This window comes from Chanodichthys erythropterus, chromosome 15 (assembly GCF_024489055.1).
Source record: "Chanodichthys erythropterus isolate Z2021 chromosome 15, ASM2448905v1, whole genome shotgun sequence".
NCBI lineage: Eukaryota > Metazoa > Chordata > Actinopteri > Cypriniformes > Xenocyprididae > Chanodichthys > Chanodichthys erythropterus.
The window spans coordinates 23,151,333-23,166,567 of record NC_090235.1 but is presented as its reverse complement, the minus strand read 5'-3'; the positions used below and the strand labels follow the sequence as shown (position 1 = coordinate 23,166,567).

The 15,235-nt window shown below is 39.7% G+C and overlaps 1 protein-coding gene across 1 annotated transcript in view; it reads left to right on the top strand.

Moving 5' to 3' along the window:
• Window positions 1-15,235, top strand: part of dlgap3 (discs, large (Drosophila) homolog-associated protein 3) — a 94,025-nt gene that overhangs the window by 62,652 nt on the left and 16,138 nt on the right. Inside the window, exons 2-5 of the mRNA XM_067411704.1 lie at window positions 95-1,224; window positions 9,506-9,726; window positions 9,865-9,967; window positions 14,539-14,728. Of these exons, the coding sequence (XP_067267805.1) occupies window positions 95-1,224; window positions 9,506-9,726; window positions 9,865-9,967; window positions 14,539-14,728 (1,644 nt within the window). The remainder of the gene's footprint in view (window positions 1-94; window positions 1,225-9,505; window positions 9,727-9,864; window positions 9,968-14,538; window positions 14,729-15,235) is intronic.

The following is a 15,235-nucleotide window of genomic DNA, read 5'->3' as shown; positions in this document are numbered from 1 at the left end:
TTTTGAGAATAATGCTAATATTTAATATACTATATGCAAAAGTATTCATTTATCTCATCAAAATGTTTCCTTTTCTTTCTGTCTTTGTCTATAGTTGACTCCGGCGCAGCCCTGTCGCGCCCACAGCGCCCCCTCTCGGCCCGGGCGGCCCACCATGCCCCGGCCATGAAGGGCTACCAGGTGAGTCGAAGTCTGTCGCAGCACTCCTCTGGGCCTTGCTACTGCATGCCTGAGGACTGTGACACTGCACGGGACTACATGCACCACCCTGACCACTACCAGGGGCACAATGACCACCCCTACTATCCACCTGGTGGGCCCCCTGAACACCTGGCCATGGTTCCATCTGGTGGAGGCACCTTCCCTCGCTCACACCCCAGTCAGCCGCAGCCCTACGACTCCTCGTGTGAAGAGTGTTTATCCTCGGCAGGGCATGGCCACGGGGGAAAGATGCACCGTATCCCGCCCAACCTTCTGGATCAGTTCGAGAAACAGGTGCCCTTCCACCCCGATGGCTTCCACACCCTGCAGTACCAACGCACAGCCAGCGGGGAGCAACGCAGCGAGAGTCCGAGTCGCATACGGCATCTGGTGAACTCGGTTCAGCGTCTCTTCGCCAAGTCTCATTCTCTGGAGACGCCCTCTAAACGAGAGTTTAACGGGACCCGTGGGGGAGAGTATCGGGACAGGGATAGGGGGCACCGCAGCGGTGGCGAGGAGGGTGGCGGACATCATTATTCGGGAACACACCAGTCTCGCTCTGCCCGCCGCAACAAGAGCCGAGAACGAAGCAAGAGTGGAGACTCCCGCCATGAGTCTCGAAGCTCCCGCCACCGCAGCAAAACGGCTGGCTGGTGGAGCTCCGATGACAACCTGGACAGTGACAGCAGCTTTCTGGTGGGGGCGGGCAGGGGTGGCCGGGGGTATCCCACTGGACACGAGACTCTGGATGCTGCCATCCAGGAGCTTACCTTGAGGAAAGCTAAGGGTCCACCTCCAGGAGAGTGCCTGGCTTGCACCAACATAGCAATGGCAGGGGACAGCGGACATTCTCTGAAGAGGAGCACATGGTCAGCTATGACGGTCAGTCAGGCTAGAGAGGTCTATCCAACTTCCCGTGGAGGTGGAGGTGGAGGAGGAGCAGGAAGGGGTGGAGGAGGATATGACAAAGCATTGGTTCCCCTCGATCCCAAAATGAAGGAACGATCACTCCACTATCTGCAGGCAAGTTCTGTCTATCTATCTATCTATCTATCTATCTATCTATCTATCTATCTATCTATCTATCTATCTATCTATCTATCTATCTATCTATCTATCTATCTATCTATCTATCTATCTATCTTCTATCTATCTTCTATCTATCTATCTATCTATCTATCTATCTATCTATCTATCTATCTATCATTTTATCTATCTATCATTTTATCAATCAATCAACCAACCAACCATTCAGTCAGTCAGTCAGTCTGTCTCTCTGTCTCTTTGTCTGTTGTTCTATGAGGCCATAAGGTCCATCTGCATTTGGAATTTAATGACATTGCCAATTCATTACTGAATGCTGTTCAACCCCAGTATGTTAGTGAGACAAACTTTCACAATATGTGAGCCCATTTTCAAGTCAGTGCAGTGACCCCAAATTGGCTCCCACTGAGATTTCAATATTTATGTGCAGTCTGTTCTCAAATACAATCAGTCTGCTGTCCTTATTGACTTGCAGATTCATTTCATTGTCAAAAGAATTAATCTGTCTCCATAGATGGGATCTGCACTAAATGACAATTTCTGTGAGAGAAAGAAGAAAAATAACTTGATGATTATGTTTGTTATCAGCTGCTAACTGTGAAGAATGGAGGCTGATGCTATTTCTGGCCTCTGTCAGCTCAGTGTGAAAGGGTGAAAAACAGCATCGGAGGATACAGGAAAACAACACATTAACCCTTGGCCTTTACAAAACCCACTGTGAACACTCACAAACGCTGCCATTGATATCAGTAGCGAGCTGTGTGCTCCATTTCTCCTACTCATCTGCTCAATTACACACACATCACTGACATCCTGCTTTGTGATATCAAGTGTCCTAGAATACAGGATACTTCTTAGCATCATAGTTCAGCTGCATATGTGGTTTGAATAGCAGCTATAAAAGGGCAACTGCATCAAAAATTCATTGTTCTTACACATACTACAAGTGAAAAACAAACTCACTATGTTACTCACCAGGGTTGGGGGTCACGCATTACAAGTAATGCAAGTTATGTAATCAGATTACTTTTTCAAGTGACTAGTAAAGTAACGCATAACTTTTAAATTTACAACAAAATATCTGAGTAACTTTTTCAAATAAGTTATGCAAGTTACTTTGTTTTCCCATTTATGAACTGACAGCTCTCCTGTCCCCATGATGAAGGAAATCAGGAGTAAATGCAGAGATGTTGTGTCACTATGTGAACGTGATGGTTATTCTAGACTAGTTCTAGACTAAATGTGAGCAGGATTTTACTCATTTACTTCTTCTCCTACGTTCCATTCTTTTGTATTCCAGAATGGCAGCACAGCCGAAAGGTTTGCTTGAGCTGCGCCCTCTACTGTACAGGCATGAATTTGCATTTCCTTCAGCCCAAGGCTTATTAATTTCACTGATGGTGTGAAAGGGCCTTTACATTTGCCAAAAATATAACTTTTTTTATTGTTATAAAAACAAACACACATACAGCCTAGCCCAGATTAGAAAAGTAACGTAAAAGTAACATAACACTTTACTTTTCATAAAAAGTAACTAAGTAATGCAATTAGTTACTTTTTTAGGGAATAACGCAATATTGTAATGCACTACTTTTAAAAGTATACTACTACTCACTATTCAGTATAATTCACATTACAGGTTTTGGTATTGATAAAGGGACACTTGAGACACTCACAGGGCTATGGGGTTACAATCTTTTTCTCAAAAGATTGGGAAATATGATGCTATATGAATACACTAACCAATCATTATCATGATGTATATCAAAATACCATGGTATTACCATCTGAAAACACCACTGACTATGTCAGTACTTCTTGAAAAAGGAGGTTTAGTTTTGCTGGGGGCATGATTTCCAATATGTATCCATTAGCTATATGTGCTGTTAAAAACAACTTCAGAAACTACATGAACAGTGACACACATTGACAATGGGAAGTTCTGTCCAGAGCTCTAATGTATGTCTTACTACTTCCTTGATGAATGAGCAGCACATACTGTAATTGGACTCAATTACTGTTTTCTTTTCTGTCTTTCTCTTTCTTCTCACATAAAAACTCTTAGGCTGTGTTATACTCACCCACTGTGAATACAGTTATTTATGCTACCACACATACTTATTTGTGGACACACATACAAATGGGGGAGGCAACTGACATGACAACAGGTTAAATAAGGATAATTGTTCTGAGAGCCTCCTATGCACTCTCTCACACTTCCCACCGAGTGTCAGCATATGGTTATGTTTCTAAGGTAACAGGACAGATCTCTAGGAGCTTACAATGCTTTGCTTTTCAGGCACAACATTGAGGCACAGTTGAGCACCACTTATAAAATACTAGACAGACTACAGATTCATACTATCCATGTGCATGGTGTTTTTAACGGACACCAGTGGGAGTTCTGTGATGTTCTGTGAGTTCAATTGTTACCATGGGGAGATTTAAAAAAAAAAAAAAAAAAAAACATGACCAGAAAGAGGTGACATATATTGTGACATATGTATATATATGTTATACAGCTTCTCAAATGAGAGAGAGAGAGAGAGAGAAAAAAAAAGGGATTTGTCCATCAAAAATTGATTAGATTTTTTGCTATTGCTATTATCTCATGTGAGTGACAGGATGTCCCGCCCTCATACCAGTAAACACATCATCAGAGAAGTATGGAAGCTTTATATTGTTTATATCTCTAAATTCTAACATTTTTCTAGCAGTTATGAGTTTACATCCTGCGATTCTGACTTATTTTCTCAGAATTCTGAGATAAAAAATCAGCTCACAATACATTTTCTTACTATTACGAGTTTATATCTTGCACTTCTGACTTTATAACATGCAATTGCACAATTATATCGCACAATTCTGAGAAAAAGAGTCAGAACTGTGAGATAAAAAGTCACAAGTACCTTTTTTATTTTCTTATTCAGTGTTAGAAATTGAAAGATGTCATTGCAAGAGGAATGAGAAGGTTTTTTAAAAAAAATAAAGATTACGATAGCTCATGAATTTTAAAGAAATTTGTTAAATGCATTGTTAAATCGTTTATAATAAACACTGCTATATTACATAAAAATAAGAATTGTCAATTTTGATTTCATGGTGACTTGAATACCGTTATATTATATTATATTATATTATATTATATTATATTATATTATATTATATTATATTATATTATATTATATTATATTATATTATATTATATATAAATATTGAGTAATTTTTTAAATTGTACTATATATATGGAACCTTTATTAGAAAAAATACAAGTAATTAAATTAATTACCATATATATATATATATATATATACAGCTATGGAAAAAATTAAGAGACCACTCCAAGTTAAGAAATCAATGTTAAGTGGTCTCTTAATTTTTTCCATAGCTGTATATATATACTTAAAATGTTTTATATATATATATATATATATATATATATATATATATATATATATATATATATATATATATATATATATATATATATATAAAATACACATTTTAAGTTGACTGCATGACGCTTCAGTCCTTATCGTGGTAGTGAAAGAAAATATCAGGCTGTGTAGGGGAAGTGATAGGTCCCATAGTTTGTGACCTGGCGGTTATCATTTTTGTTGCAGGCATGTGGTGTCACATCATGCCTAGACTTCAAACACCTGGTGAAGAAACGAAGAAGAAACGTTTCAGCAAAGTATATGCCGAATAGCAGCTGTGAGAAAGCACAATAAACATCAGGTGCACCCCATGTCATTGCTCCTCTGTCCCCGGGCTCTTGAGTGGGAGAAAGAGAGAAAAGTCAATGCATTCTGACGGACATAACCAACTGTGCCGTCTCCTGCATTCTCTGCTATTGTTGCCCAGGGCGACAGGAACGTGCATGGAGGCCTCGCCCTGACACTAATTTAACTTCCTGTAATATTAGCACTTGAAAGCTCCAATTACACAGTACATCAGCTTCAACGTGATAGAAATACATTTGGTCAGACACCACATTTGTTTAGCTAATTTGTCACAGCGAGACAACCAATCAGCATTCATACACTCCCACTCAGTGTGGCACATACATATATCCGATATTTCAACAGTCACTGTGTAGCTACATACATTGTCATAGTCAGCAGGGTAGGAGAGTAACATGGGGTAATGTGGGGTGTTCCTGGTCTGCAGTGGTCAGTATCTATCAAAAGTGGTCCAAGGAAGGAACAGTGGTGAACCAGCAACAGGGTTATGGGTAGACAAGGCACATTGATGCATGTGGGGAGTGAAGGCTGACCTGTGTGGTCCGATCCAACAGACGAGCTACTGTAGCTCAAAATGCTCAAGAAGTTAATGCTGGTTCTGATAGAAAGGTGTCAGAATACATAGTTTGTTGCGCATGGGGCTGCATAGCCGCAGACCAGTCAGGGTGCCCATGCTGACCCCTGTTCACCGCCGAAAGCACCAACAGTGGACACGTGAGCATCAGAACTGGACCATGGAGCAATGGAAGAAGATGCCTGGTCTGATGAATCACATTTTCTTTTACATCACGTGGATGGCCCGGTGTGTGTACATCACTTACCTGGGGAACACATGGCACCAGGATGCACTATGGGAAGAAGGCAAGCCAGTGAAGGCAGTGTGATGCTTTGGACAATGTTCTGCTGGGAAACCTTGAGTCCTGCCATTCATGTGGATGTTACTTTCACACATACCACCAACCTAAGCATTGTTGCAGACCACGTACACCCTTTCATGGAAACGGTATTCCCTGGTGGCTGTGGCCTCTTTCAGCAGGATAATGTGCCCTGCCACAAAGCAAAAATTGTTTGAGGAGCACAACAATGAGTTGTTGACAGATCTGAATCCAATCGAGTGTCTGTGGGATTTGCTGAACAAACAAGTCCAATCCATGAAAGCCCCACCACGCAACTTACAGAACTTAAAGGATCTGCTGCTAACCACAGATACCACAGCACACCTTCAGGGGTCTAGTGGAGTCCATGCCTCGACGGGTCAGGGCTGTTTTGGCAGCAAAAGGTGGACCAACACAATATTAGGAAGGTGGTCATAATGTTGTGCCTGATTGATGTATATCGCCTATTCAATGCTTTAATGTAATTAGTAACTTTATATATGTAGTTTGTAGTGTAGCTAACTCCTTTTCAGACAAGAGTAGCTTAACTGTAGTTTGACTACTTTAAATCATGAATAGCTTGTAGCTTTGGAAGCTACTATTTTTAGAGTAGCTTCTGGCATCCAGATAACCCGCATTTAGTCCTCATCAGTGCTCATTCTTTGTTCCATCATGAAGAGCAACTGGTCCAGAGGAAACTGAATGTGGTCTTATAGTGATAGCTGAAGGCAGAGCAGCTGACTCAGCTACTTTGAGCCTCTGGGGAGAAAGAAACCCAGCTGTGGGCTCCAGCTCAGTTGGGGTCTCATCAAGGGAGAGCAGTTTTTGATGTGATCTGATCTGAAGACATGGGGATAAACCAGATGAATCCTCTGTTACAAGTCAGCCGATCTGTGGCGCAATTAGCAGGGGGCCGGAAGGAAGTGAAATGTGTCAATATAATGAGAACAAACCAGGGGCTGTAGGAGGAAAGAATAAGAGGATGAGAACAATAACACAGGTTGCAAGGATCCTTCATTAGGTTGGTCACTCACATGAGATTGCAGAAATAGCAAACTAAAATGATCCAATAAATTCCCTTTTGGACAAAACAAAGTCCTGCCCTACATTTTTTCTTGTTTGAGAAGTTGTTTCACTTTGCAGATATGCATCATAAAAGGGAAGAAAAGACTATTGCAACTTTCAATTCATGTCAGCTTTAAATTAATAGTTTACCTATAAATTAAATTTTGTCATTATTTACTCGTCCTCATGTGTTTGACTTTCTTTCATCTGCTGAACATAAAGGAAGATATTAGTTTTGACAGCTGTTTTTGCCCATATAATGAAAGACAATGGCAAACAAAACAACATTGTATGGACAAAAAAATGCAGTGACGTACTTCAAAAGATCATCTTTTATGTTCCACTGAAGAAAGAAAGTCATACAATTTTGGAACAACATCAGGGTGAGTAGATGACTACAGAATTGTCATTTTTTTGTGTGAAACTATCCCTTTAAATTAAAATTATTTTATTATTTACTCACCTGCAAGTAATTTCATGCACATACTGTACAGTATGCTGTTATTTGTTTCACTGAACAATATTTATGATCTATTCAAAACGGTCAGAAGGAGGCCAATTTTGTGAAAGTTGTGTAAGGATGGAAGTCTAGGGAAAATAAAGAGAATCTACCTCAAACCGAGGATTAGAAAAATTGATGATCAGCTTCTCAAGAAGAGGCCAGTTGAGCTCCTGATTCAAAATGTTTTGTATGGGTTTGTTTATGTGTGCATAGTTTGTGTATGGGTGTGTTTATGTGTGCATAAGTGCACATGTGTGTATTTGAAGGAAGATCGGAGGGGGTGGAGACAAGAGAAACAGAGATGGATAGAGAGATCAAGTCACATCATCCTTTGAAAGAGGATGACCTTTAAATACCCCACTGAGTGGTCAATTGATAGATAAGGCATTCTTTATCTTGTGTGTGTGAGTGAGTGCAGGTGCATCTCCCCTTGGTAATTTGGTTTTGGGATTATTATCTGATGTCAGTGAAAGAAAGGGGTGAGAAATTAAGCAAAAAGAAGAATAAAGCCCTCTGTTGAGATTATAACTCCTTACCTACAGTCTTAAATATGCTAATCATATTTACATTTTTTGTTTAAAAAATTCATTATTCCTGTATCCTCACAGTGAGAGCTAAATTATGAACAAAACATGATACCCAGAGAAAATATATTCCATAAAACATTGAGGAGAGCAGCCTCTTGACAAAAAAAAAAAAAAAAATCTGGATTTGTGTCTGTCTCACTTCACCATGAATTGAAAGAGTTATTGGTTCTGTTATTAAATGTCTAGCCACCTTATAGACGCTTGTAAGACAGGCTTTTTTATTTTATGTGTACAAAATATGTGACAGAGAGCAAATGCGCAGGTAAAAACAGCAATAATACACACCGATGCTATCAGAAAAGGACATGGCTCTGGAGAGCAAAATTCATGAAAATAAATAATCTTGCCTCTCCCCTCCATAACCTGCTATCTTCCCACATCTGCGCTGTGTCCAAGCCCCAGCCAAGGGGCAGCTCTTGAGTGTGATGACAGCTCTAAATGTACAGCTGGTGCCTTTCATCCCTGTCAACCAATCAGATTTCATTTTGCTCAGCTGCCCTCAGTTCAACCCTTTGTTCCCCCTGGTCATGCTGTGGCCAGAAAGCCACATATCTAACAAGGCTGTTTATATATATATATAACCTTTAGTTGCATTAACATTGCATTTTCTCCCATATCAGTGGTATATATGTATATATTTATATATTTATATTTCCTGCAAGTTATATCGATACACCAGTAGGTGGAAACAAGTGACTTTCTCATACTGAGATTGAATCATTTCACTCCACCAGTTCAATTAAAACACTGTTTCATTCAACAATGAAACTATTGGGATGTCTATTTGAGCAAGTCATTGAATCATTCACTTATCTGATTCATTCAAAACACTGATTCGTTGAGGTATGAAACAAGTGAATGGTTGCATGTGAAATTGCTTCTTGGCAAAAAAAACAGTAGTATGTCAGAATTCACAGTATTCATAAAACAGTAGGTGAAAAGTACCTTGATGACTTAGTAATTCCTGCGAGATTCTGAAGTGTGCATCTGATGAACTATTTTCTATCCCAAGAGGCCAAGAGAGAGGAGTTGTGAATTAATGCTAATGTAGTATGCCCGGAATTTCATTCATACTACACACATTCATAGTATATATAACATACTTTTTCTAACAGTCGCAATATTATTCAAATTAAGTACCTACTCAGAGTATGAGATTTTGAATGCAGCCATTGTCTTAATGAGTGAGTCATTTAATAATTCACTCATCTGATTTATTCAAGAACATGGATTCATTCAGGTCTTAATGATTGAGTCATTCAATCATTCACCCATCTGATTAATTAAAAAACAAAGATACATTCATGTTAGAAACAAGTGACTGATTTGTTGAGTCAATGAATCATTCTCTTAACCATTTTGTTCAAAAGATTTAAAGAAACTGCCAATATTGTCTAAAGTGCCAATATAGATGATATCGAAACAGCCTCATCCCTCATCATTTTCATCAGTAAATGCCAGGCTGACAGCAAATCACGTATCTTGCAGGTGCCCTCAGATGACTGGTGTGGTGGTGGTCCGTCTGACAGTGGTGGGGAGATCCCATGCAGACGTATGCGCAGTGGCAGCTACATCAAGGCCATGGGGGACGACGACAGCGCTGACTCAGACACCAGCCCCAAAGCCTCACCCAAATCAGCCCTCATCGCCCAGAGAGAAGCCTTCCGCCGGTCTGTCAGCATGGACCAGCGCTCTTCCACCACCTCCAAGTCAGTAGTCACCTGATTTTCAGTTTGTTGCTGTTTTGAGATTTGTATTTTCTGTATTAAAAAGTAGCACACTTTATGTTGGACTACCATGTAGTAGAAGGGCCAGCTGAGGCTTTAATGGAGTACTGTTTTCCTCAGGTACTCCTGTAAACAATGTACAGACGTCTACCCGAACAGCCGCACCACGCCTAAAGGCCACGCTCGCTCCCGCAGCTACACACGCTCTCTGACCAGCGCTCAGGTATAACACACTTACACAATACACAGTGTTTACATCACATTTAGCAAGTTAGTTATCCAAGCTATTTTAAAGTTGTAAGTTTTCTTAAATAACCAGTTATTAAAATAGAATTGCTATGAATGTTGTAATGCATTGCTAGGGTATTGTACTGGTTGCTTGTGAGGTCTGGGTGGATGCTGGGGTAAAAATAGGTGATTGCTAGGGTGATCTGCTTCTTGGTTGGGCATAACTAGGTGGTGACTTGGTTGTTCTGGTGATTGCTAGGCTGTCCTGCTAGTTACTAGGGCATAACTTGGTGGTGGCTAGGTGTTCTGGTGATTGCTAGGGTGTCCTGCTGGTTGTTAAGGCATAACTAGGTAGTACCTTTGGAGTTCTGGGTAGTAGCTAAGGCATAATTAGTTATGGTACTTTTCCACTCTGTGGTACGACTCAGCTTGGCACTTCACAGCTCGGCTCGTTTTACCAAAGCAGTTTAGTACTGCTTCAAAGTGGGTGGGATTATAGACTTTTCATTATAGTTGCACCACCTCTACTGCCGATTGGTTTGTTGTCTCGTGTTGTAAATCCAATGACACTGCAGTGTTTACACATCACATTTTCTATCGGTATGACTTGCTTGGAACCTCAACCATGGTTTTAGTATTTAAAGTGAGCCGTACTGAGCCATACCATGCAGTGGAAAAGTGCCAAACATTGAGCAGTACCAAGCCATTCCACACAGTGGAAAAGCACTATTCCCACGTAGAAGGCGATGTTCTCGTGACCTTGCACAACGTTCCCTAAAAGTTCTCTAAAGGTGACGAAAATTCAGAACCTTTACAGAACATTCGGGACATTCCTAAAACGTCCTCTTTTGGTAATGAAAGTGCTGCAGTTCAAGGTTCCTTATATGACTTTAGGGGGATGTTCTCCTTTGGTTATTTTATGGTCAAAAAAAGAATGTTACAAAGAGGACATTTAGGACGTTAACAGAACGTTTACACACAGTCCTCTGTTGGTCATTTAATAACGTTCCTGATATGAGTTTAGGGGGATGTTACATTTTGGTTATTTTATGGTCGTGCGAGAACGTTACAAAGAGGACATTTGGGAAGCTATCAGAACGTCCTATAGTAATAGTGCCATAAACATTCCCAGAACGTCCTGAATGTTCCCTGAAGGTCCACCTAATAATGTCCCTCAACCCTTAAAAGAACTCCACATCGTGACTGTCTCTGAACATTCTGGGAATGTTATTAGGTGACAGGTTACTCCGCTAGAAATTTTACATTCCCAGAACATTCTCAGAACGTCCACTGGTATTAAGGACATTGTCTAGTAATGTTCCCAGAACGTTCAGAGACGGTCACAATGTGTTCTTTTAAGGGTTGGGGGATGTTATTTAGTGGACTTTCAGGGAACATTCAGGACGTTCTGGGAATGTTTAGGGGACTATTACTATAGGACGTTCTGTTAACTCCCCAAATGTCCTCTTTATAATGTTCTTGTGCAACCATAAAATAACCAAAATAGAACGTCCCCCTAAACTCATATCGGGTCAGAGGACCATGTGGGAACGTTCAGTTAATGTCCCAAATATCCTCATTTTAATGTTCTTATGTGACCATAAAATTAACCATATTGGAATGTCCCTCTAAAGTCATATAAGGAACATTGTTTGAACTGCAGCACTTTCATTACCAAAAGAGGACGTTTTATGTCCCAAATATTCTGTAAAATTTCAGAATTTTTGTCACTTTTAGAGAAGTTTTAGGCAAAGTTGCACAAGGTCACGAGAACGTAGCCTTCTACATGGATGTTTTATAGAAAATAATAAAGTTTGAAGTCACCGTTATTGAGGTGAGTGTTTGCTTTAGATGTACTCTTGATTCTTGACATTTAACATTAGATTTTCTCTGGCTGTTTTTACTGTGTTATCAAGACATGTTAGTTATAGCAGAAAACGCAAGAGAAATTCTGATCAAATTAATTGGTTTGTTTAGTGCTGGTGATTCAATCATCATGCAGTGTCCTGATTCACTGATCATCACCAAGATCTAAACCAGGGGTACTCAACAGGCGGCCCGCGGACCACATCCGGCCCGTCAGCATTAAATTTGTGGCCCGCATCATGCTACATATAAATGTATTTTTATTATAATTTGCGTTCAAAATTAGCGTGTATATTATTTCGTTTTTTTCACACGCACACTGGGGTTGGCATACAGTGCGCGTGACGCTGTAATCATCAGCAGAAATAGTGTACGCGCGCAGCACAGTTTTTCTAACCGCAAAGAACAATATAAACTGAAGGCACTTGCACGCGCGCATTGAATAGTTTTTGCACTAATTTAGTTTGTCCACAATGTGTCAGCACTGAAACGGGCTGTTGTTTCAGTCTGAAAAGAAAAGGAGAAGACAGAACAAGAGTAACAACAAACACAATAGCCGACCGTGTTGAAGAGCGCTCGTTTGGGGGGATTAAAAGATACCAGTAACTCTAATTTTAAACAAGTACAAAGATATTTTATTGTAACTATTTGAGCGAAAAAGACTAGACAAGCATGGATCTCTCTAGTGCGCATGTGTCGAGTCGAGCACTTACGTTCTTGAACGCCACCAAAGGCTTGAGACTGTGCGCGCAAGTAAAAAACAAAGTAAACTTATTTTTCCAAGATGAAATGCAGTTGACATCCCTCAAACTTTGCAGTGTGTAAGTTGCCGAGCATCATGAAAAACAAACCTTTTATTCTTAATGTCAATGTGTTATAAACAGAAAGCAAGCAGAGAGTGCTCCCATTACAGATCTGTCATCACATCATTGAGCTCACGGAGAATATCTTATTTATCATGTTTAATGTTGGTTATAGATAGATAATTTAGTAATAATAATACAAATAATAAAACATTTATTTTCCGAGTATAAATAGGTGCTATAAAAAGTGTTAAATAGGTGCAAAGGAGTATAAAAAGACTTTTTATCAGTTCTTGTTTCTCTTTATGCATTTGTACATTAAGAATACAGCAAGACAAGCTATTAATCTTTTTTTTTTAAATGCCATTTACCATGTTCAGTGACACTTTAAAAAGGACACCATACTATTAGGACTTAGCTACTTGTAGTAAATAAACAGTAAAACTACAAATATTGTCTTAAGTAGGCCTACATAAAAGTCTTACGATCCAAGTTATAATTTGTGGCCCTTCGCGTTTCATTTGGTTAAAATGCGGCCCTCTTGGCCTCTGAACTTGAGTACCCCTGGTCTAAACTATGAGTGTATTAACTGTTAGTTTTGCATTATTTAACGGTATTTTTTATTAAATTTTTAATTCATTATACAGACAGAGTTTTGAGCAGTGTCTATTAGACTCACACAGACATCATGAATCAGCGTATGATCCTCAACAATGATGACAATAAACAAAAATCTTTTTTGTGACTTTAGTAGCTTGTTTTGTGATGTTCAGAGTTAATCTGTTTATCTGAAAATTTTGTCACCATTGTTGAGGTTCATACACAGAATCTTGATGTCTGTGTGAGTCTACATGTTCCTGTCTGAATAATTTCTGCACAATGATAAAAACTTTCAAAATATCAAAGCAGGACAGGATTTCATGCATTATCATAAGACTACAACAACATGATAGAAAATACAGTATTTAGAGATCAGTGAATAAGACCGCTGTATGATAAAATCATCAACAATGAGCAATCAAAACCATTTGATCAGATTTTTTTTTTTTTTTTTTTGTAACAAATGCTTTAGAAACACAGTCACAATAATTAGAGAAAAAGTAGTCAAAACATCAAGGGTCAGGAGCCCAACTAAAGAAAGCGCTTATCTCTGTAACAGTGACATTTATACATTTTGATAAAACATCAACACCTCATTAAGAAGATTTGTACGAAAGAAACAAAGTCAGAGTGGTTTTTAATAAGTCAAGATGCTGAGATCTAGAGAGATCTGTTATCTTTAATGTTTCTTTTATCTGAGTTTTGTGAGGTCACCATTGTGCTGAAGAGTAGCACCTGTGCTTCAGTCAGTGATGATCCAGAAACATTGATGTTCTGCTGCATGTTGCTTTATTTAAAGGCTGCAGTAACAGCCTCAAGAAAAATTAGTTTTTGTTTGAACAGCCACTTTTGTTTTTCGTTCTGTGAAAGTCCGCCAAATAACATTCCCCCAAACCTTAAAAGAACCCCACATCGTGACTGTCTCTGAACGTGCTGGGAACATTACTAGGCAACGTCCTTAACACCAGTGGACGTTCTGAGAATTTTCTGGGAACGTAAAATTTCTAGCAGGGATAAGTTCCTAGGGGGTTAAGGGTGGCATAACCAGGTGCTCTGTTGGCTGCAAGGACATGACTAGGTGCTTGTCTGGTGTTCTAGGTAAATACTGATTGGCCCAAGCCAAGTCTGCGAATAATATTCTGGTCACTAGATGTAACCCTAAGTCAGAGCATAATAATAATGTGACAATTTGCTGATACATGAACAATGTCATTTATTATTGCATGAACAGTCAGAGTTATATGCAGAAACATACAGATCTCAACCTTAATTGAAACACGGTCTATGTGTGTGTTAGCTGAGCGACTCTCTGAACCTGTTTGGAGAGATGGAATCACAGGCCGTTGAGGCACTGGATCTACCCGGATGCTTCCGCACCCGCAGTCACAGCTACGTACGGGCCATCCAAGCCGGCTGCTCCCAGGACGATGACTGCCTGTCTGTCTTCTCCATGTCGGGCCCACAGGGGAGCATGAAGGGCGAAGCAGGTGAGTCATCAGCATGTGTTTATGTATGTGTGGGTATACCTAGTCTCCATGCTGTCACAGGGATTATATTAGAGACTTAATGAGTTTTTGGATCAGTCTCATAGGAATTGCTAGAGAAACACACTTCAGCCAAGGGATTTAGATGAAAACTGCTTTCCTTCTATCTCTCAGCTCTCAGTATATCAAGACTGTAAACAAATGTTACATCGTAAACACTATAAAATGCTCAAATTCCCATGTGACCGTCTTGACTATCCCTTGGGTTGTAGTCAAGATTATGGTGGCAGTGTTAATCTCATCATGGAATTAGTGAAATTAATTATTATGACAAAATCCAAGAGAGGACAAAAGCCAAAGACAAAATCTGTGTAAAAAATTAACGCTGCATGGTCGTATTTGCAATGATATTTTATTCTCTCTATTATTTGGATGACTTTCCAAATAGAGTAGAGACTCTCACGGGAGATTTATTAAAGCCCTTGTGAAGTGTCAAAAGCATCCATCTGC